General features: G+C 45.3%; 1 protein-coding gene across 2 annotated transcripts in view; it reads right to left on the reverse strand.

Annotated features, from left to right (window-relative positions):
- Positions 1-21369, reverse strand: part of usp9 (ubiquitin specific peptidase 9) — a 442510-nt gene that overhangs the window by 291586 nt on the left and 129555 nt on the right. For both annotated transcript variants that reach the window (XM_072513863.1, XM_072513864.1), the window contains exons 5-6: positions 13501-13613; positions 308-526 (exon numbers count right to left, since the gene is read on the reverse strand). In XM_072513863.1, the coding sequence (XP_072369964.1) occupies positions 308-526; positions 13501-13613 (332 nt within the window). The remainder of the gene's footprint in view (positions 1-307; positions 527-13500; positions 13614-21369) is intronic.

Consider the following 21369-nt stretch of genomic DNA (forward strand, 5'->3'; position numbering starts at 1 on the left):
TTTACAGTGCAGAAGGAGGCCATTCGGCCCATCGAGTCTGTACCGGCTCTTGGAAAGAGCACCCTACCCAAGGTCAACACCTCCACCCTATCCCCATAACCCAGTAACCCCACCCAACACTAAGGGCTCCTCTAGACATCAATTAAAATAACTTGTCCATGCCACCCAGTTAAACTAACATTACAGTTCCCTAAAGTGCAGTTATAACCAAGTATATAATTATAATGTTCATAATGAATTGCAACAAATGTCCATCAATTTACAATAGTGAAGCCCATTAAGAACAAAAATGGCAGATTCTCCAAACCTTTGGGGAGCGTGGGTCAGGTGGTCGAGCAAAGAGTTCATCTTCAGCCAGCTGGACTCCTGCAGGAACAGTCTCAGAAGGGCGTGTACCATTGTAGATATGAAATTTGCAGTGAGGATTTAAGGCCATGGCAAGGAGTTCAAGAAGGGGAAACCAATCCTGGGACAGCTTGGCCACACACAGTTCTATGAGGCGATGAGTATTATTTATAATACATCTCTTAAAGAGAAGAAAAATGTCAGTTACACTTTGTGCAATCAAAACAATGCACTTCATGATGGATTAAATCAGTCAAAAGGTAGTTTCCAACTATGGTCAGATATACTAAAACTCAATCTGAGCAATACCACATATTGGTGGATGCCATTAATATTGCTACGCAGCCCAGTTTGGCCAATGTACTTTGCTACCAATTCTAATTACAACTCATCACTTTTCTGTTTAAAGTCCACAGTATTACTGCGATAGGGAGCCATTAGCTATCAATATCACTCCAAAATTGAGAACAAGCCCCAACGGTAGGTTTTGATCTTGGTTTCAATTCAGGGCTCCATAGTGTTTGTTTGCAGGAGAAAACAGGAACATTTTCACAACTAATCTTTAATTTCCCTATAAGTAAAGTGCATGTGTTGTGTATTGATGCTAAACTCACTTAAAAATCAAGTTACACCGTTGAGAAAGATGAGCCAAAAGATGTAATAGTACAAATAATTAGGGACGGGAAAACAACAGTATAGGTATTGTTGCTCTCCATGCAATAATGGTATATCTGTGCTGTTGGAGAAGTAACGGTAAATTTTAAAACCCAGTGTGCAATTCCTTTTGTGTGCTGTCCCAAGTGATTGAAAATACTGATGGAAGTAATCCATTCAGGTACTCTCGAGTTGAAGTACTGGCATGTCGACTTTGTTGGTCACAAGGAGCTATTTAATGAAAGAAAATTGCGCCAATCAATTTTTCATTCCTGTAACATTTTTCAGACCCAGAATTTTTCCCATCAATTCACAAACAGGATGAGGGAATACTATTCAAGGGTGCTCATCATTCTCCTTATTGGGATCTTAATTAGTGCGGATGGGTATATCCAGATCCATATGACAATGTGTATGGGCAAAGGGAAATAATTAACGCCATCATTTAAAATTATGCAGGATGGCAATATTTGATTTAAGAATTAATAGAAGAACTGGGATGGAGCCAGGTATATGGAACAAGGTAAATGAGCTTGTTGCGCACATTGAAATTGGCCGGAACAATGTTGTGGGCAGCACAGAGATGTGGCTGCAAGGGGATCAGGGCTGGGATCCAAATACCCAGTATCCTATTAAAAGGACAGGCAGATGGGCAATGGGGGCGGGGGTGCATTGTTAGTAAGGAATAAAGTTAAATCGATAGCAAGGAGTGATATAGGATCAGAAGGCATAGAATCTCTGTGGGTAGAGTTGAGGAATCGCAAAGGCAAAAAGAGCCCCCTAGCAGTAGTCAGGATGTGGGGCAGAAAATAAATCAGGAGATAGAAAAGGCATGTAAAAAAGGCAATGTTACAATAGTCATGGGGGACTTCAATATGCAGGTGGACTGGGAAAATCAGGTTGGTAGTGGATCCCACGAAAAGGAATTTGTGGAATGTCTGAGAGATGTTTTTTGGAGCAACTTGGGACAGGCTTAGAGCCTACTAGGGAACGGGCAATTCTGGGTTTGGAGATGTGTAATGAGGCAGACTTGATTAGGGAACTTAAGGTGAAGGAACCCTGAGGGAGCAGTGACCACAATATGATAGAATTTACCCTGCAGATTGAGGGTTAGAAGTTGCTATCAGATGTAACGGTATTAACAATTAAATAAGGGTAACTACAAAGACACGAGATAGGAGCTGGCCAGAGTTGATTGGAAAAGGAGCAGAGCAGGGAAGACTGTGGAACAGCAATGGCAGGGGTTTTGGGGGATTATTTGGGAGGCACAACAAAAATTCATCCCAAGGAGGAAACATGCTAAGAGGAAGACAAGGCATCCATGGCTGACAAGGGAAGTCAAGGACAGCATAAAAGCTAAAGACAGTGGCGAGGATTAGTGGGAAGCCAGAGGACTGGAAAGCCTTTAAAAACGAGTAGAGGACAACTAAAAAAGCAATAAGGGGGAGAAGATGAAGTATGAGTGCAAGCTAGCTAGTAACATAAAGGAAGCTAGGAAGAGTTTTTTTCTATATAAAAGGTAAGAGAGAGGCAAAAATAGACATTGGACCACTCGAAAATGTGGCTGGAGGAGGAAACAAAGAAATGGCAGTTGAACTGAAGTTACTTTGCATCAGTCTTCACAGTGGAAGACACCAGTGGGATGCCAGAGCTCCAGTAGAACCAAGGGGCAGAGGTGAGTGCAGTGACCATACTAAGGAGAAGGTTCCGAGGAAACTGAAAGGTCTGAAGGTGGATAAATCACCTGGACCAGATGGACTACACCCCAGGATCCTAAAAGAGATAACTCAAGAGATTATAGAGGCATTAGTGATGATCTTTCAGGAATCACTGGAGGCAGGAAGGGTTCCAGAGGACTGGAAAGTGGCTAATGTAACACCGTTGTTTAAAAAGGGAGGCAAAAGACGGGAAATTATAGGTCAGTTAGCCTGACTTCGATCATTGGTAAGATTTTAGAGTCCATTATTAAAGATGAGATCGCAGGGTATTTGGAAGTGCATGATAAAATAGGACTGAGTCAGCACGGTTTCGTCAAGGAGAGGACATGTCTGACAAATCTGTTTAAAGTTATTAGAGGAGATAACAAGCAAGTTAGACAGGAGAACGAGTGGACGTGATTTATTTAAATTTCCAGAAGGCCTTTGGCGGTGCCGCATCAGAGACTATTAAATACGTTAAGAGCCCATGGTGTTAAGGGTAAGTTCCTGGCATGGATAGAGGATTGGCTGACTGGCAGAAGGCAGAGAGTGGGGATAAAGGGGCCTTTTTCAGGATGGAAGCCAGTGACTAGTGGTGTACCTCAGGGGTTGGTGCTAGGACCACAACTTTTCACAATATACATTAATGATCTGGAGGAAGGAACTGAAGGCACTATTGCTAAGTTTGCAGATGATACAAAGATCAGTAGAGGGGCAGGTAGTATTGAGGAAGCAGACAGGCTGCAGAAGGACTTGGACAGGCTAGGACAGTGCGCAAAGAAGTGGCAGATGGAATACAATGTGGAGAAGTGTGAGGTTACGCACTTTGCAACGAGAAATGGAGGCATAGACTATTTTCTAAATGGAAAGGTGCTTAGGAAATCAGAAGCACAAAGGAACTTGGGAGTCCTTGTTCACGATTCTCTTACGGTTAACGTGCAGGTTCAGTCGGCAGTTAGGAAGGCAAATGCAATGTTAGTATTCATGTCGAGAGGACTAGAATACAAGACAAGGGATGTGCATCTGAGGCTAAATAAAGCTCTGGTCAGACCCTATTTGGAGTATTCTGAGCCGTTTTTGGCCCCGTATCGAAGAAAGGATGTGTTGGCCTTGGAAAGGGTCCAGAGGAGGTTCACATGAATGATCCCTGGAATGAAGAGCTTGTCATATGCGGAACGGTTGAGGACTCTGGGTCTGTACTCGTTGGAGCTTAGAAGGATGAGGGGGGATCTTATTGAAACTTACAGGATACGGTGTGGCCTGGATAGAATGGACGTGGAGAGGATGTTTCCACTTGTAGGAAAAACTAGAAGCAGAGGACACAATCTCAAACTAAAGGGACAATCCTTTAAAACAGAGGTACGGAGGAATTCCTTCAGCCAGAAAGTGGTGAATCTGTGGAATTCTTTGCTGCAGAAGGCTGTGGAGGCCAAATCAGTGTTTTTATGACAGAGATGGTTAGGTTTTTGATCAATAAGGGAATCAGGAGTTATGGCGAGAAGGCAGGAGAAAGGGGATGAGAAAAATATCAGCCATGATTGAATGGCGGAGTAGACTCAATGGGCCAATTGGCCTAATTCTGCTCCTATGTCTTATGGTCTTATGGATGAGCATGATAATTTATTTTGCCTCAATTTCTATTCTCAGCCTGTCTTTTTTTTAAATTCATTTTACAGGATGTGGGCATTGCTGGCTAGGGCAGCATTTATTGTCCATCCCCAATTGCTCTTGAGGTGGTGGTGGTGCCTTCTTGAACCACTAGATGTAGGTAAAATATAGGTAAACCCACAGAACTGTTCGGGAAGGAGTTCCACGATTGTGATCCAGCAAAGGTGAAAGAACAGCAATATATTTCCGTCAGGATGGTGAATGCCTTGGAGGAGAACCTCCAGGTGGTCGTGTTCCCAGGTATCTGCTGATCATGTCCTTCTAGATGGTCATGGTTGTGGGTTTGGAAGGTGCTGCCTGAGGATCCTCGAGTTCCTGCAGTGCATCTTGTAGATGGTACATACTGCTGCTGCCATTGTTCATCGGTAGTGGAGGAATTGAATGTTTGTGGAAGCGGCAACAATCAAGCAGGTCGAGAATGGTGTCAAGCTGAAGTGTTCTTCGAGCGACGTTCATCCAGGCAAGTGGAGAATATTCAATTACACTCCTGACTTGTGCTTTGTGGCTGGTGGGTAGGCTTTGGGGAGTCAGAGGATGAGTTACGCGCTGCAGGACTCGTAGCCACTGACGTGCTCTTATAGCCACAGTATTAATATGGCTAGTCCAGTCAGTTTCTGGTCAATGGTAACCCCCGAGGATGTTTATAGTGGGAGATTCAGTGATGGTAATGCCATTGAATGTCAAGGGTTGATAGTTAGATCCTCCCTTGTTGGAGATGGTCATTGCCTGGCATTGTGTGGTGTGAATGTTACTTGCCACTTGTTAGCCCAAGCCTGACCAATTCAAGATCTATGTGTAGACCAAAAAATACGTTGCACTTTCATCAAGCTTATTTTTTAAGTTCAAGTTGTGAAAATTTCAATTCTATTAAGATTTGGTGAAAGCAGTTGAAATCAAATAATTGCACAATGGATTTATAACTCCCTGAAGCTCCAGTGAATATCTCATTGACATTTTGTATTCTAAACGTGAATATAATTTTACTAAATGTTTTCATAAATTTACTTTGAAAAGTGACTCAGACCAAGAGTAGTGTATCTAGCTTTGCTGACAACACAAAGCTCAGTGGAAATGTAAGCCACAAAGACGACAGAAAGAGGCTATAAAGTGATATAGACAGGTTTACTGATTGAGCAGCAAGATGGCAGGTAGAATATAATGTGGGAAAGTGCAAGATTATTCATTTTGGTTGTAAGAGAAAAGCAAAATAAGGCATGAAACCTGCAAATATTGATGCTGGGCATACTCAAGGAAGGGACACAATGTTAGTAAGCAGGTTCCACAAGCAATTCAGAAGGGATTCATGTTGATCTTTATTACAAAGGAAAATTGGAATACAATGTACAGGGCTTTGGCTTATTCACACCTGGACCAGTATTCAATTTGGTTCCTTTCTGAGAAATGTTCTACTTGCATTGGAGGTGGTGACACGTTGTTTCGAGAGGTTGGTTCCTGAGATGAATGGGTTGTCTTATGCCCAGTGGCTGAATAAATTGGGCTTATATTTTCTGAAGTAAAGAAAAACCAGGGGCGATCTCACTGAAACATGCAGATTCTGAAGAAGGATGTTTCCCCTGGCACGAGACTCTAGAACACAAGGCGCCAAATATTTAAGATCGAGATAAGGAGAAATTTCACCCAGGGTTGTGAATCTTGGGAATTTTCTACCCCAAATGGTGGTGGATGCTCCTTGGTGAATATAGTTATGGCAGAGATGGAAAGATTTTGTGGCCCCTCTGTGAACCAAAGGGGATGAGGAGCAGGCAGGAAAGTGAAGCTAAGGCCAATTATCAACCATGATCCCATTTAATCGTGGAGCAGGTTCAGGCCATGCGGTCTACTCCTCCTAATACTTTTATGTTTTTATGATACATTAGCATCCACTGAAACAACAATGACTTAAAACGAAAAGAAAACCACTTAATGATTTGTTACACCAAATTATGCATCCATCTCTATAAAACTGCTTTCATATTTATGTGCAAAATTCAAGCAGGTTAAACTTAGGAGCCCCCAATAATTTAGACAAAATAGTATCACATCTCCATATTATGAATGCAATCATGAAGTCGCTGCAGGTGTTTTAAAACATACACACTACAAAATAATCAACTGATACGATGCAAAATTTTGTCAGCAACTCTGATTAAAACCAGCACATTTAAGAGAGTAAACAAAAATCAATACATTAGTTTTCAATAGGACAGAAAATTTATTTATTAATTTGACAGTGCAACATTGTTTTTAAATAGAATCTTAGACAGTTCTTCCCACTTGTCCAGCCTCAACATACTGCAGCTGAAATAGAACAAAATAAGTGTAAAACTTCAAGTACCAGGATAGACAAGGGTAACACAATAGACGTAACATATTTGAATTCTCAAGACGCCTTCAATATGATACTGTATAGCAGATTTATGACTAAAGGAACACGTAAAAATAGCAGAATGGATAGCAAGCTGCTACAAAAAGGAAACAGACAGGGGTAAAGGCAGTTACTCAGTGACAAAAGAATTTTGGAGTTAATCATTTACGTTAAAAAAATGTGGACTCGGGTAAAATAAACATTCAATTTCAAATTTACAGAAAACATCAAATTGAAGGGTGCAGTTAATATAGGGAAGGATTGTAACAATATGCAAGACGATATTAAGAAAATTGGAGAATAGGCTGTCACATCCAATGTGGTACATTTTACTAAAAGGAAGAAGAACACCATATGCTCCTTGGAAAATAAGTGTCTAAATATACTAAAAAGAATGATCCACATTCACAAGTTGTGCAGGTGCATGTCCGTACAGCAATTGGAATGTGACTTTGGAGTGGGGGGGGGGGGGGGGGGGGGGGGGGGGAAATACTTGATTGTTACAGAGGTTAGGGGGGGGGGGTTAGACAGCAGAATGGGGATGAGGAACATATCAGTCATGATTGAATGGTGGAACAAATTCAATGGGCCAAATGGCCTAATTCTACTCCTACATCTTATGGTCTAAACTGATGGTACACCAGAAGCAGCCTTGCCGCAATCTTAAAGTGACTACACAGTTTAAGAAATGGGCTGCACACAGAAGGGAAATTAAAGTAAACATTGGTAAAGATATACAAATTATTGGAAATAGTGACACAGGCTAACAAGGACATTAAAAAAAAGTGAAGTACTGAGGCTCATTTCTAGAGAGTATTGAAATCCAAGTTAAGTTAACTTGTACAAAGCCACACGCGCAGTACTGTCAACAGTTCTGGTCTTCGTATGATGTAAAAATATGTAGAAGTACCAGAAAAGAGGCAAAAAAAAAAAAAAAAAAAGATTTCCTGGAACGATATCAGAACTAGGGGCTAAACCCATCAGGAAAGACTGAACTGACTACGGCTCTTTACTCCAGAAAAGAAAACTGAAGGTGACCTGATAAGAGATCTAAGATCATCTACGATCAAGAAAGGAGGGGCAGCACGATGGCGCAGTGATAAGTACTGCTGCCTCACGGTTCCGAGACCCAGGTTCGATTCCAGCCCCGGGTCACTGTCCATGTGGAGTTCGCACATTCTCCCCGGGTCTGCGTGGGTCTTCCCCACACAACCCAAAGATAGGTGGATTGGCCACACTAAATTGCCCCTTAGTTGGAAAAAAAAAATTGGTTACTTCAAATTTATATTAAGAAAAAAGTAAAATCATGAAAGAGTTTGTTACTGTAGACTAAAGATGCTTCCACTTGCATACAGGGCCATGAATTTTTAAGATGGCCATTAATAAATACAAAATGCAATTCAGAAAAAGATCTTCACCTAGAGTGTAATTCATTACCAAAAGGAGTAATTGAGGCAACTGATACAGATACTTTAAGAGCAAAATTAAATTAACACAAAGGAGAACAGAATAGAATAGATTGTAGGGGTTAGAAGTGGAGGCAGCTCCTGTGCAGCATGAACATGGCCATAAACTGGGTTCTAAGCTGTGAATAAAATGTAATACTATGCAAGTGGCTACGATTAAATATGCTAACTTGAGTAATTTAGAAGTGAAATTTTCAAGTAAACCCATTTAATTGGAACGCGTTTCTGTCATATTCTGTGGTCAATCGAGAACATGTAGAGTCCCAGGCCAACGGCAGTAACGGCAGGGCCTACACAAGATCACAGGCTACAATACAAAGCCAGGGGCTGGAGCATCCCTACCTGATGATCTGAACAAGTTCTATGCCCGCTTTGAACAGTCAGCCAATGCATCAGTGCCACCCGCCCCAACAGCCCTGGACACACACATACCCACTATTACAGCCTCAGAGGTAAGAGCTGCCTTCTTGAAAGTGAATCCGTGGAAAGCAACGGGCCCCAACGGAGTCCCTGGGCGAGCACTCAGCCTGCGCAGACCAGCTGACGAGTGTATTCGCAGATATCTTCAACACCTCACTCCTCCGCTTTGAGGTCCCCACCTCCTTCAAGAAGACCATAATACCAGTACCAAAGAAGAACAAGGTAGCCTGCCTCAATGACTACTGACCGGTGGCCCTGATGTCTGTTATCATGAAATGGTTCCAGCGGCTAGTCATGAGACGGATCAACGCCAGCTTCCCAGGCGGTCTCGATCCACTGCAGTTTGCCCAATACGCAACCGGTCCACAGCAGACGCTATCTCCCTGGCTCTACAATCAACGCTCAAATACCCGACAACAAGGACACCTACAATAGACTGCTGTTCTTGGACTACAGCTCAACACAATTTTCCCGACAAGACTAATAACCAAACTCTGTAATCTTGGACTTGACCCCTCCCTATGAAGCTGGATCCTTGATTTCCTCACCAACAGACTACACAATCTGTCAGGATAGGCAACAGCACCTCCTCCACAATAGTCCTCAACATCGGGGCCCCGCAAGGATGTGTACTCAGTCCTCTACTGTACTCCCTATACACACATGACTGTGTGGCAAGATTTAACTCCAATTCAATCTATAAGTTTGCGGATGATAAGTCTGCGGTGGGCCGTATCTCAAATAACGACAAATCAGACTACAGAATGGAGATAAATCACTTGGTTGCACGGTGTACCGAAAACAACCTCTAACTGTCAGAAAGACCAAGGAAATGATCATCGACTTCAGGAAGCATAGCACGACACACACCTCTGTCTGCATCAATGGCTCCGAAGTGGAGATGGCCGATAGCTTTAAGATCCTGGGGGTCACCATCACCTACAGTCTGTCCTGGTCAACTCACGTTGATGCAACAGTCAAGAAACCCCAACAACGTCTTTACTTCCTACGGAAGCTAAAGAAATTCAGCGTGTCTGCATCGACTCTCACAAACTTCTACAGATGTGCAAGAGAGCATCCTGTCCGGCTGCATCACAGATTGGGATGGTAACTGCTCGGTCCAAGATGGCAAGAAACTGCAGAGTGTGGTGAACTCAGCCCAATGCATCACACAAGCTTGCCACCCTCACATCGATTCTGTACACACCTCCCGTTGCCTCAGGAAGGCAGACAGTATTATCAGAGACCCCTCCCCACCCAGGCATTGCCTTCATCCAGACCCTTCCATCAGGCAAAAGGTAAAGAAGTCTGAAGACCCGCACATCCAGACAGAGGACCAGCTTATTCCCCACAGCTACAAGACTCCTCAACGACCCCCTCTCGGACTGATCTGTTCCCTGTAAGAACTCTATTCACGAAGCCCGATGCTGCTCTTGCTCATGTATTTGCTTTGTTTGGCCCCTTGTTCCGCACTGTAGCTAATCACTGTTTGTCTATGTACCATTTGTCAATGTACTCTGTTGATTATTTTTTTTGTCTACTAGATACGTACTGTGTACGTTCCCTCGGCCGCAGAAAAATACTTTTCACTGTATTTCGGTACATGTGACAGTAAATCAAATCAATCAATAAAATATTTCACAAATAGTAGGATCAAATTTCAGCTTTAACATCAAAACAGTAAAAGTTCCAATTATAACCCATCAGTAAAATGGCCAAAGTATTATCCCAGGCGTGTCCAACCCATGACCCAAATTGTGACCTGCGCGACCCCTCCAAATGGCCCTCGGAGCCACTCTTAAAAATGCCAAAAGGGCAGTTACGTGAAGTTGAAAATTCTGCACGGTAGGCTGTGGGGTCAGGGAAAAGAGGGGGGGTGGCACAGCGGGGTTAAGGAAAAGAGAGGGGGGTGCAGTGGGGTCAGAGAAAAGAGAGGGGGGCGCGGCGAGTCTTGTGCCAAATCTTCCCATTCTGAAATTTTCTCATCAGCCCCTTGTTCAAAATATAACGTAATTGTGGCCTCAAAAATAAAATGGTTGGACATCCTCACCTATTCAAAGAAAAACATAATGGAACAAAAGCAAAATAATGGGGATGCTGGAAATCTAAAGTAAAACCAGAAATCTCAAAAATCCGATCAACGGCCACTCAACCTAAAACATTCTCTCTGGCCTACTTGCCAGCAGTTTTGTTTTTATTGGCTATGATGAATTTTCACAGTTAAATACGAAGGTGCAGCAATCTCAAAATCCATCACTATGCCCAAGAGCTTGGGCAGAACATGGGTGTTCATATCAGTCTCTCTAATTACAACTCAAGCAGTTTAAAGAGGTCTTCTGCATTTGTCTTCTGCAGGCACATGATAAACAATCCTGGTGGAAGCTCAAGAACTGGAAAGAGTAATATTCGGAGTACAATAATTTATATTTAGCGTCTTTAACATAATTAAACATCCCAAGGCACTTCACAGGAGCATACAAGACAAAATATGACTCTGCCACATAAGGAGATAGTAGATCAGATAAACAAAGACTTGGGGAGGCTTAAAGGAGGACAGCAAAATAGAGCAGCATAGTTTTTTTTTTTTAAATTTAGAGTATCCAATTCATTTTGGGGCAATTTAGTGTGGCCAATTCACCTACCCTGCACATCTTTGGGTTGTTGGGGCGAAACACATGCAAACACAGGGAGAATGTGCAAACCTCACACGGACAGTGACCCAGAGCCAGGATCGAACCTGGGACCTCGGCGCTGTGAGGCAACAGTGCTAACCCACTGCGCCACCGTGCTGCCCTGTGGCATTGGTTTAAGGAGGGAATTCCAGAGGCTGTGACCCCAAGTAACTGAAGCAATTATAAATGGGAATGCACGAGAAGCCAGAATCAGGAGAGGACAGATATTGGAGGGGTTCTTTTTCCCTTTATTCTTTCATGGGGTATGGACGTCATAGCAAGACAAGCATTTGTTGCTCATCCCTTATGGCCCTTGAACTGAGTAGCTTGCCAGTTCAGAGGGCAGTTACGAGTCAAACACATCTGACAATTAGAGGAATGCAGATATCTCAGAGGGTTGTGGGGTCAGAGGAGATTACAGACATAAGGAGGGGCACATCCATGAAGGGATTTTAAAACAAGTAGTGATGAGAATTTTACGGTCATGACGTTGCCTGACCAGAAGCAAATATAGGTCAATGAGCGCATGGTTGATAGGGGAAAAGGACTTGTAAATTAAGACAGAGGCAGCTGAGTTTATGGAGAGCAGAATGTAGGTGAATAGCCATGTGTGTTGGAACAGTCAAGTTTTGAAGTATTAAAGGCAGGCAGGAAGGTTTCAGCCGATGAGCTGAAGCAACCTGTTATTATGGAGGTGGAGATGGGCAGTCTTCATGGTGCTTCAATTAAGAGTTCAGAGGCTTGTCTTAGGACCAAACGTGACACCAAAGTTGCAACAAACTGGCCCCATCTTGGACTGTTGCCAGTGAGAGGGATGGATGAAGTTGTGAGGAAACAAAGATTGAAGCAGCTCCAAATACAATAGCTTCATTCTCCTCAATATTTAATTGGAGGCTCATTCCTCACTGGCTGTCTGATAATTTAACATCCGAGTGCAGAAAATCTAAAATCCCACTTCTGTTCACCCACCTAATAAGGTAAAAAAAATTCTGTAAAATTCCAGAAATGATTCGCCAACAGGTTTTTACATCACTTTGGATTGGGTGGGTCAACATCCAACTATTTTGTCAACATAAATATATATTTGTTTAATTTTCCAATTAAGGGGCAATTTAGTGTGGCCAAACCACCTACCCTGCACATCCTTGGGTTGTGGGGGTGAGACCCACGCAGACACGGGCAGTGACCCGGGGCCGGGATCAAACCTGGATCCTCAGTGCCATGAAGCAGCAGTGCTAACCACTGCACCACCCTGTGATCAACATAACTAACCAAGTAAACTAAAACAAATAAACAAATTAAATGGAAAGTCTCTTAAAGGGAAACAAAACGCAATTAAACTTCAGATAGCGAGGAAAGCCAGCACGTGGCTTTGTGCCAAAATCTGTGATTGAACCAGGGACCTTTAGATCTTCAGAGATCTCCTCTTTTATTAAGCTGCAACAATGGCATCAAATGACTTCCTAATTCATCACTAAGAAATCATTAGGAATCTTTTAGACATACAATCAAGAATAAATTTAACTCCATGAATTTCACGGGATATGGCTTTTAATGCACTTTTCATCATTTAGCACTGAAAACCACATACATGAGTACCTGCGGCCCAAACGTTGCCTTGTATCATAATCTATTTGTATTGTACTGTTTTCCCCTATTTAATTCAATTATATTTTGAGGCTTCATCTCCCTGCATCTCCAAAGAATTTTGAATCTGCATCTCTGCATCAATCCTTGCACATCCTTCAGCGCCTAAATTTATCCTCTCACTCCGATTATTTTCTGAAAATACGTTGCTTCAGTTGCCAATTAGCAAGCCACCAATTAAACAAGCTAGAATTTTTTATGAACGCGAACAGTGCTGTCCCACACAGAATAATTTTTTTTTTTTTTTTTTTTTTTTTTAAAAAGAGTGACATGTTTATGGGGATAGAGAAAGAAAACCTCTGACAGCTGCTGTCAGGGTTGCTTTTGTTTTTTTGTCAAAAAATATATCAGGTGTTATGAATTTGTATGTGAAGTTGAAAATATTTGTCACAATGCAAGTTGTTGCGTAGATGCGCAAAAAGACAGCTTACTAAATTAAATGGTAATTCAGTGTATGTAAAGGGTCTGATATATCTCTGTTTACTCAAACAAATTTCTCCAAGAAATACAAGGCTCATGAATTTAAAATGAAATATTGCACCACAAGCAAAAAAGAAAATACTTACATGGATCTCAAATTTCCAACCACTCACAGCCTCATCAGTTAGAATTTTTGTGAAGGAAATTGTGAGCCCATCACGGAAAAATCGTTGACATGCTTCACTTTTAATATCAAGACCTTGAAAATAAAAAATAATTACACCTTGTCAAAATTACTGAGAATGTTTGTTATGGTATGAAACTTTAACAGGTGGTCAGAGAAATATACACAGTAATACATACAAAAATCCAATAAATGGGATTATACAGATAACGGTTTGAAGATATCCAGGCCAACACGCCTCCAAATTAAAGTTATATGATGTTGTTCCCTGCCCAATCTGGAATACTAAAAGCTGTACAAGATTTGGACTTAGCCCAACACACTCAAAAATGAGTCAATGCCATGCACTTTGTTTAATTGCAGGCTGCTGAATAAATTGTAAGGGATTAACTTTTGAGGCAACAGGTTCAGACATTTAAATTCTACAATTTTTGCTGCTCCACTTAAATCCAAATAATTTCTTAATGAAGCACTAAGTAGTTTTCAAGTATCTTTAGCACATTTGGAACATTCAATTGTTCATTTATGAACAGGTGATCTCGATGTATCAAAATATCTGAATGATTGATTCCTCAACAATACTTAAACAAATTTTACTATAATTAAACTGCATGCTGAAATTACAAAAAATTATAACTTAGATAATTTCTGCAGAACAGAGAAATCACAATACCCCCCTCAACTGCAATGTTTTACAGACAACTTATTTTCAAGATAATGAGGATTTGTGAAAGTTTTCCAGTTTTGCTTAACTGGGTGAACTCTCCCAAGTAGAAGATTTTTCCTTCTTCAGCATAACATTCCTCGCTTCAAATTAAACCTTCCAGCTGACATGACTATGAATGCAGCCAGGAAGCACAGAGCACTTTTACACTGTAGCCACCTGAGTTGGCCACTTCCCGACTTAAAATGGAGAACAGCAAAGGCTGAAGGGAAATTCAGCCAACACAGGCAAAAACTAGCAGGTGCAAGTTTACTGTGTAGACTCTGCAGAAACTCAGACAGCATCGATACAAGCAACCATCTGCATAGGAATGTAGCAGCCACCTACATAGTAATGAGCGATCCCCAGGAAGAATCGCAACATTTTAAGGTAAGCAAGGCCAAGCCAGACTCCTCGGCACCAGCAGGAGCCAACACAAAAGAGGTTAACGCACACTTAAAGACCGCTCCACGATCAGGGAACCGCTCCAGCATTGGAGAAATCGATCCAAGTGATCGGAAAGTAGTCCAATCACTTGGAACCAGGTACGGGGTTCGCCCCGAAGGGCGGGAAGCCCCTGGGGACTATAAAGTAAAGCCCCCAAGTTCAAATCGTCCTTCTTGACAGGGTCACTCAGCAACGCGAAGCAACCCCTGTGAGTGAACTGTCCGGCAGACTCCAAGGAAGTAAGTCTCAAGTCAACGCTCGCTACGAGATGACTTCTGGTTGTGGCGATGCACTGCTAAGCCGCACGTTTCGGCAGCTCCCGTTCTAACGGACTTTTGGGCTCTTTTCGGGAGCCCCAACGGAATTTTTTTTGGACCAAACCCAGTGTGGGGTGACGAAGGAAGGAGTCCCCCCGGGTGCGTATGGAAAGGATCAGTGGTAGTGGCCAGATTGCGAAGGATCCTTTGGAACAGCGGCAGAGAAGAGAAGGAAGAAGCAAGATGGTGATGGATGGAGCCCAGACGACATGGGGCCCGGACCAGCAGGAATTCCTCCGATGGTTTGTGGAGAAATTAAAGAAGGAGGTGCTGGCGCCGATGTTATTGGCAATCGAAGGGCTAAAAGAAACGCAAAAGGCCCAGGCAATAGAGCTCGGTGGGGTGAAGGCAAAGGCATCCGAAAACGAGGATGAGATTCTGGGCCTAGCAGTAAAAATGGAGACGCACGAGGCGCTACATGAGAGGTGTATCGAAAGGCTCGATGTCCTGGAGAACAGCTCGAGGAGAAAGAACCTCTGGATTTTGTGTCTCCCCGAAGGAGTGCAGGGAGCTGACGTTGGGGCTTATGTGAGCACGATGCTCCATTCGCTAATGGGAGCTGAGGCCCCCTCGGGCCCCCTGGAGGTGGAAGGGGCTCACCGGGTCCTTGAGAGGAGACCAAAGGCTGGAGAACCACCAAGGGCAATAGTGGTGAGATTTCACCGCTTCACCGATGGAGGGGCCATTTTGAGCTGGGCCAAGAAGGTATGGAGTAGCAGGTGGGAGAATGAGGTGATACGAGTGTATCAGGACTGGAGCGCGGGGGTGGCGAGAAGGAGGGCGAGCTTTAATCGGCCCAAAGCGGTGCTTCACAAGAAGAAAATAAAGTTTGGGATGCTGCAGCCGGCGCGATTGTGGGTCACGCACCAAGGCAAACATTACTACTTTGAAACGTCGGATGAGGCATGGACCTTCATCCAAGAAGAGAAACTGGACCAGAACGAAGGGACTGATGCTGTGGGGGAGACGACGATGTCGATGTATAGAAATGTAAATTGGGGAATGGGAGGTTCACAGTATCGAGACGATAGACGGGGTTTTTTCTCTTCTTGACGGGGGGGGGGGGGGGGGAACACTGAGAAATGTGGGCGCCGGTGGAAAAAGGGACGGGGGGGGGGGGGGATGGGGGAGCTGCGCCATGGGGGGGCGGGGCCGATCCAGGAAAGCGCGGGTTTTTTCCCGTGCTAGGGAGATGTCGGGAAGATAGGCTCAAGAAGGATGAGAGTTTCACACATTTGGGGGGGGGGAGGGTCAAGCAGAGAGCGATGGAAGCCGGGGTCAGTTGGAGTCAGCTGACTTTCGGAAGCATCATGGGGGGAGTAACCATGCTCGATGGGGATCTAGCGGGGGGGGGGGGGGGGGGGGGGGGGGGGGGTCAACTGGGTTGCTGCTGCTGGGAGCGAGAGGGAGCTGGCAAGGGAAGAGGTGGTCGGGACGGGAGGGCGCCGCCTGGGTGCGCGGGACCCGGATGGGGAACTGGCCTAGAATAGGGGGGGGCGGCAATCCGGCTGATCACGTGGAATGTGAGAGGCCTAAATGGGCCGATTAAGAGGGCCCGCACTTAAAAAGACTGAAGGCAGATGTGGTCATGCTTCAGGAGACGCATCTGAAGGTGGCGGATCAGGTTAGGTTAAGGAAAGGATGGGTGGGACAGGTGTTCCACTCGGTTGGATGCAAAAATAGGGGGGTGGCGATATTGGTGGGGAAACGGGTGTCGTTCGAGGGTAGGAATATAGTGGCGGACAGCGGGGGTAGATATGTGATGGTGAGTGGTAGATTGCAGGGAAAGGAGGTCGTGCTGGTAAATGTATATGCCCCGAACTGGGATGACGCGGGATTTATGAAGCGGATGCTGGGGCGTATCCCGGACGTGGAGGTGGGAAGCCTGGTAATGGGGGGGGATTTCAATACTGTGTCGGATCCAGGGTTAGATCAGTCTAGATCCAGGACCGGAAGAAGGCTGGCAGCGGCAAAGGTGCTTAGGGGGTTCATGGAGCAAATGGGGGGAGTGGAGATTTGCTAGGCCGTTGGCCAAAGAGTTCTCCTTTTTCTCCCATGTCCACAAGGTATACTCCCGAATAGATTTCTTTGTTTTGAGCAGGGCACTGATTTCGAAGGTGGCAGGAACGGAGTATTCGGCCATAGCTGTTTCAGACCATGCCCCGCACTGGGTGGATCTGGAACTAGGAGAGGAGAAGGAACAGCGCCCACTCTGGTGACTGGATGTGGGACTATTGGCGGATGAGGGGGTCTGTGGAAGGGTGCAGGGATGTATCGAGAGGTATCTGGAGGCCAATGATGATGGTGAGATCCAGGTGGGGGTAGTATGGGAAGCGCTGAAGGCAGTGGTTAGGGGAGAGTTGATCTACATTAGGGCTTACAAGGAGAAAAAAAGAGGGCAAAGAAAGGGAGAGATTAGTGGGGGAGATTTTGAGGGTGGATAAAAGATATGCGGAGGCCCCAGACGAAGGACTATATAGAGAGAGGCGAAGACTTCAGACGGAGTTTGACCTGCTGACCACAGGGAAGGCAGAGGCACAGTGGAGGAAGGCACAGGGGATGAGATACGAATATGGGGAAAAGGCGAGCTGGCTGCTGGCCCACCAGCTTCGCAAGAGGATAGCGGCGAGGGAAATTGGGGGAGTCAGGGATGAATCGGGAATTACGGAGCAGAGAGCAGGGAAGGTAAATTAGGTGTTTAAGACCTTTTATGAGAGGCTATATAGGTCCCAACCCCCGGAGGGAAAAGAGGGAATGCAACAGTTTCTGGACCAACTAAGGTTCCCGAGGGTGGAGGAGCAGGAGGTGGCAGGTCTGGGGGTGCCAATTGAGGTGGATGAGGTGACTAAAGGGCTGGGGAACATGCAGGCAGGGAAGGCCCCGGGACCAGACGGGTTCCCGGTGGGGTTTTACATGAAATATGTGGACTTGTTGGCCCCGCTGCTGGCGAGAACCTTTAACGAGGCCAGAGAAGGGGGGATTCTACCCCCGACAAAGTCAGAGGCGACGATATCACTAATCCTGAAGCGGGATAAAGACCCGCTGCAATGCGGGTCATATAGGCCTATCTCACTCCTGAATGTAGACGCCAAGCTGCTGGCAAAAGTGCTGCCGACGAGGATCGAGGATTGTGTCCCGGGGGTGGTGCATGAAGACCAGACAGGGTTTGTAAAGGGGAGACAACTGAATGTCAATGTGCAACGGCTGTTGGGGGTGATAATGATGCCCCCAGCGGAGGGGGAGGCAGAGATAGTGGTAGCGATGGATGCAGAGAAGGCATTCGATAGGGTAGAGTGGGAGTATCTATGGGAGGTGTTGAGGAGGTTTGGGTTCGGGGAGGGGTTTGTCAGTTGGGTCAATCTCCTGTATGGGGCCCCAGTGGCAAGTGTAGTCACAAATCGGCAAAGATCGGAGTATTTTCGGTTACATAGGGGAACAAGGCAAGGGTGCCCCCTGTCCCCATTGGCAATTGAACCACTAGCCGCTGAGCGTTGAGAGACTCTAAGAAATGGAGTGGGGTGGTTAGAGGGGGAGAGGAACATCGAGTGTCACTCTACGCAGATGACCTACTGCTATATGTGGCGGATCCTGTAGAGGGGATGACAGAGGTTATGCAGATATTGAGGGAGTTTGGAGATTTTTCGGGGTATAGGCTAAATATGGGGAAGAGTGAGCTTTTCGTAGTACACCCTGGGGATCAGGGAAGAGGGACAGGCACCCTACCGTTAAAGAGAGTGGAAAGGAGCTTCCGATATTTGGGGATTCAGGTAGCCAAGAGCTGGGGAACTCTACACAAACTCAATCTGACGCGGCTGGTGGAGCAGATGGAGGAGGATTTCAAGAGGTGGGATATGCTGCCGCTCTCATTGGCGGGCAGAGTGCAGGCGGTAAAAATGATGGTCCTCCCAAGGTTTCTTTTAGTGTTTCAATGTCTCCCCATTCTGATCACTAAGGCCTTTTTCAAGAAAATAGACAGGAGTGTTATGAGTTTCGTGTGGGCAGGGAAGACCCCGAGGGTAAGGAGGGGCTTCGTGCAGCGCAGCAGGGACAGAGGGGGACTGGCATTGCCGAATCTGGACGACTACTACTGGGCCGCCAATGTGCCGATGGTTTGTAAGTGGATGAGGGAGGGAGAGGGGGCGGCGTGGAAGAGGCTGGAGATGGCGTCCTGTAAAGGAGCAAGCCTAAAGGCGCTGGTGACGGCGCCGCTGCCGCTCTCCCCGAAAAGGTATACCACAAACCCAGTGGTGGTGGCAACCTTAAGGATCTGGGGGCAATGGAGGCGACAAAGGGGTGTGACGGGTGCCTCGGTGTGGTCCCCGATCAGGAATAACCATAGGTTTGTCCCAGGAAGGATGGACGAAGGGTTCCAGAGCTGGCATCGGACAGGAATTAGGAGATTGAGAGACTTGCTTATTGATGGGGAGTTTGCGAGCCTGGGAGCGCTGGAAGAAAAGTATGAGTTGCCCCCGGGGAACATCTTCAGATATATGCAAGTGAGGGCGTTTCGAGGCAACAGGTGAGGGAATTTCCGTTGCTCCCGGTACAGGGGATCCAGGATGGAGTGATTTCCGGGGTATGGGTCGGGGAGGGCAAAGTGTCCGAAATATATCAGGAGATGAGAGACGAGGGGGAGGCGCTGGTAGAGGAGCTGAAGGGAAAATGGGAAGAGGAGCTGGGGGAGGAGATTGAGGAGGGGCTGTGGGCTGATGCCCTAAGTAGGGTAAATTCCTCGTCCTCGTGTGCCAGGCTTAGCCTGATACAATTCAAGGTTCTACACAGAGCACATATGACGGGAGCAAGACTGAGCAGGTTCTTCGGAGTGGAGGACAGGTGCGGGAGGTGCTTGGGAAGCCCAGCGAACCACACACATATGTTCTGGTCGTGTCCGGCACTGGATGAGTACTGGAGGGGAGTGGCAAAGGTGATTTCAAAGGTGGTGAAGGTCCGGGTCAAGCCATGCTGGGGGTTAGCTATATTTGGGGTAGCGGAAGAGCCGGGAGTGCAGGAGGCGAAAGAGGGCGATATTCTGGCCTTTGCGTCCCTGGTAGCCCGGCGAAGGATCTTACTTACGTGGAACGAAGCGAAACCCCCCCCCGGCGTGGAGGCCTGGATAAACGATATGGCAGGGTTCATAAAACTGGAACGAATGAAGTTTGCGTTGAGAGGATCGGCTCAGGGGTTCTCCAGGTGGTGGCAACCGTTCCTTGACTATCTCGCGGAACGTTAAGGGAAAATAGATAGTCAGCAGCAGCCTCGGGGGGGGGGGGGGGGGGGGGGGGGGGGGGAACGGACGGACTATTTTTTTGTTACTTTGTTAGTTCACTATTTTATTTAAATAATGTTACTTATTAGCCATTGTGTTATTTTTTAATGTTGATTTGTAAAGTGGAAAAATTGTGTTTGAAAACTTTAATAAAATATATTCTTTTTTAAAAAACGCTCGCTACGAGATAGGCGCGCCTAGCTACCACTCCATACCAGCTTTTGAATCCCGCAGACTCAGAACCCGAACGAAAGGCCAGTCCGAAGTTAAGTATAGGCCTGTTAGTTATAGAAATAGCCTAGAAAGTAGAGTTTATGCATGAGTAGTGATTTACTGTGTATAATAAATGTGCTTTGATTTGAATCTTACTAATTGGTGTGTTGAGTTATTGATCATTACTTAAACCTCGTGGCAGGATCATAAAGATACCTGGCGACTCTAGAGCAAAGGTTATAAAACAGAGCCAATTGAACCAACCAAAAGTTAGCTACAACACTAATCACAAATATAAAAGTAACAAAGAACGCCATTATCCCTGAGATAGGGCATCATGTTTTAATGCAGAAGCTGTTCCATTATATCTTCCAAATGAACAATTTTCTGTTCAGATGACTGGTGGATTCATCTTTGACTAGCTTTGACAAAGGGTCATCTGGGCTCAAAATGTTAGCTCTTTTCTTTCCCTCCAGATGCTGCCAGGCCTGCTGAGATTATCCAGCATTCTCTCTTTTGGTTTCATCTTTGACTAGTTGGTTTCATGAATACTGATTGATAAATGCAGTTGATTCTGACCAAGGGAATTCACCAGGTGCCATGATCAGCATCCAAGAGCTGGAAGAGTGCTGAGCCCATGAGAGTCAATGGCACTATGTCACGGATTGACCTGCCAAAAGTATGTGATACAGTAGAAAGGAGAACTCATTTTGACTTGCATGTTGGGTAGCAAAGTTCAGGGCTGTACATTTAAGGTAGTCGCTAATAAATCCAATAGGAAATACAGGCCAGTCTTCCTTGCCCAAAGTAGTCAGAATATGGACCTTCTTACCATATGGAGTAGTTAAGCTGAGTTGTATAGATGTGTTTAAGGCAAAGCTCATG

Source organism: Scyliorhinus torazame, chromosome 8 (genome assembly GCF_047496885.1).
Source record: "Scyliorhinus torazame isolate Kashiwa2021f chromosome 8, sScyTor2.1, whole genome shotgun sequence".
NCBI classification, from domain to species: Eukaryota; Metazoa; Chordata; class Chondrichthyes; order Carcharhiniformes; family Scyliorhinidae; genus Scyliorhinus; species Scyliorhinus torazame.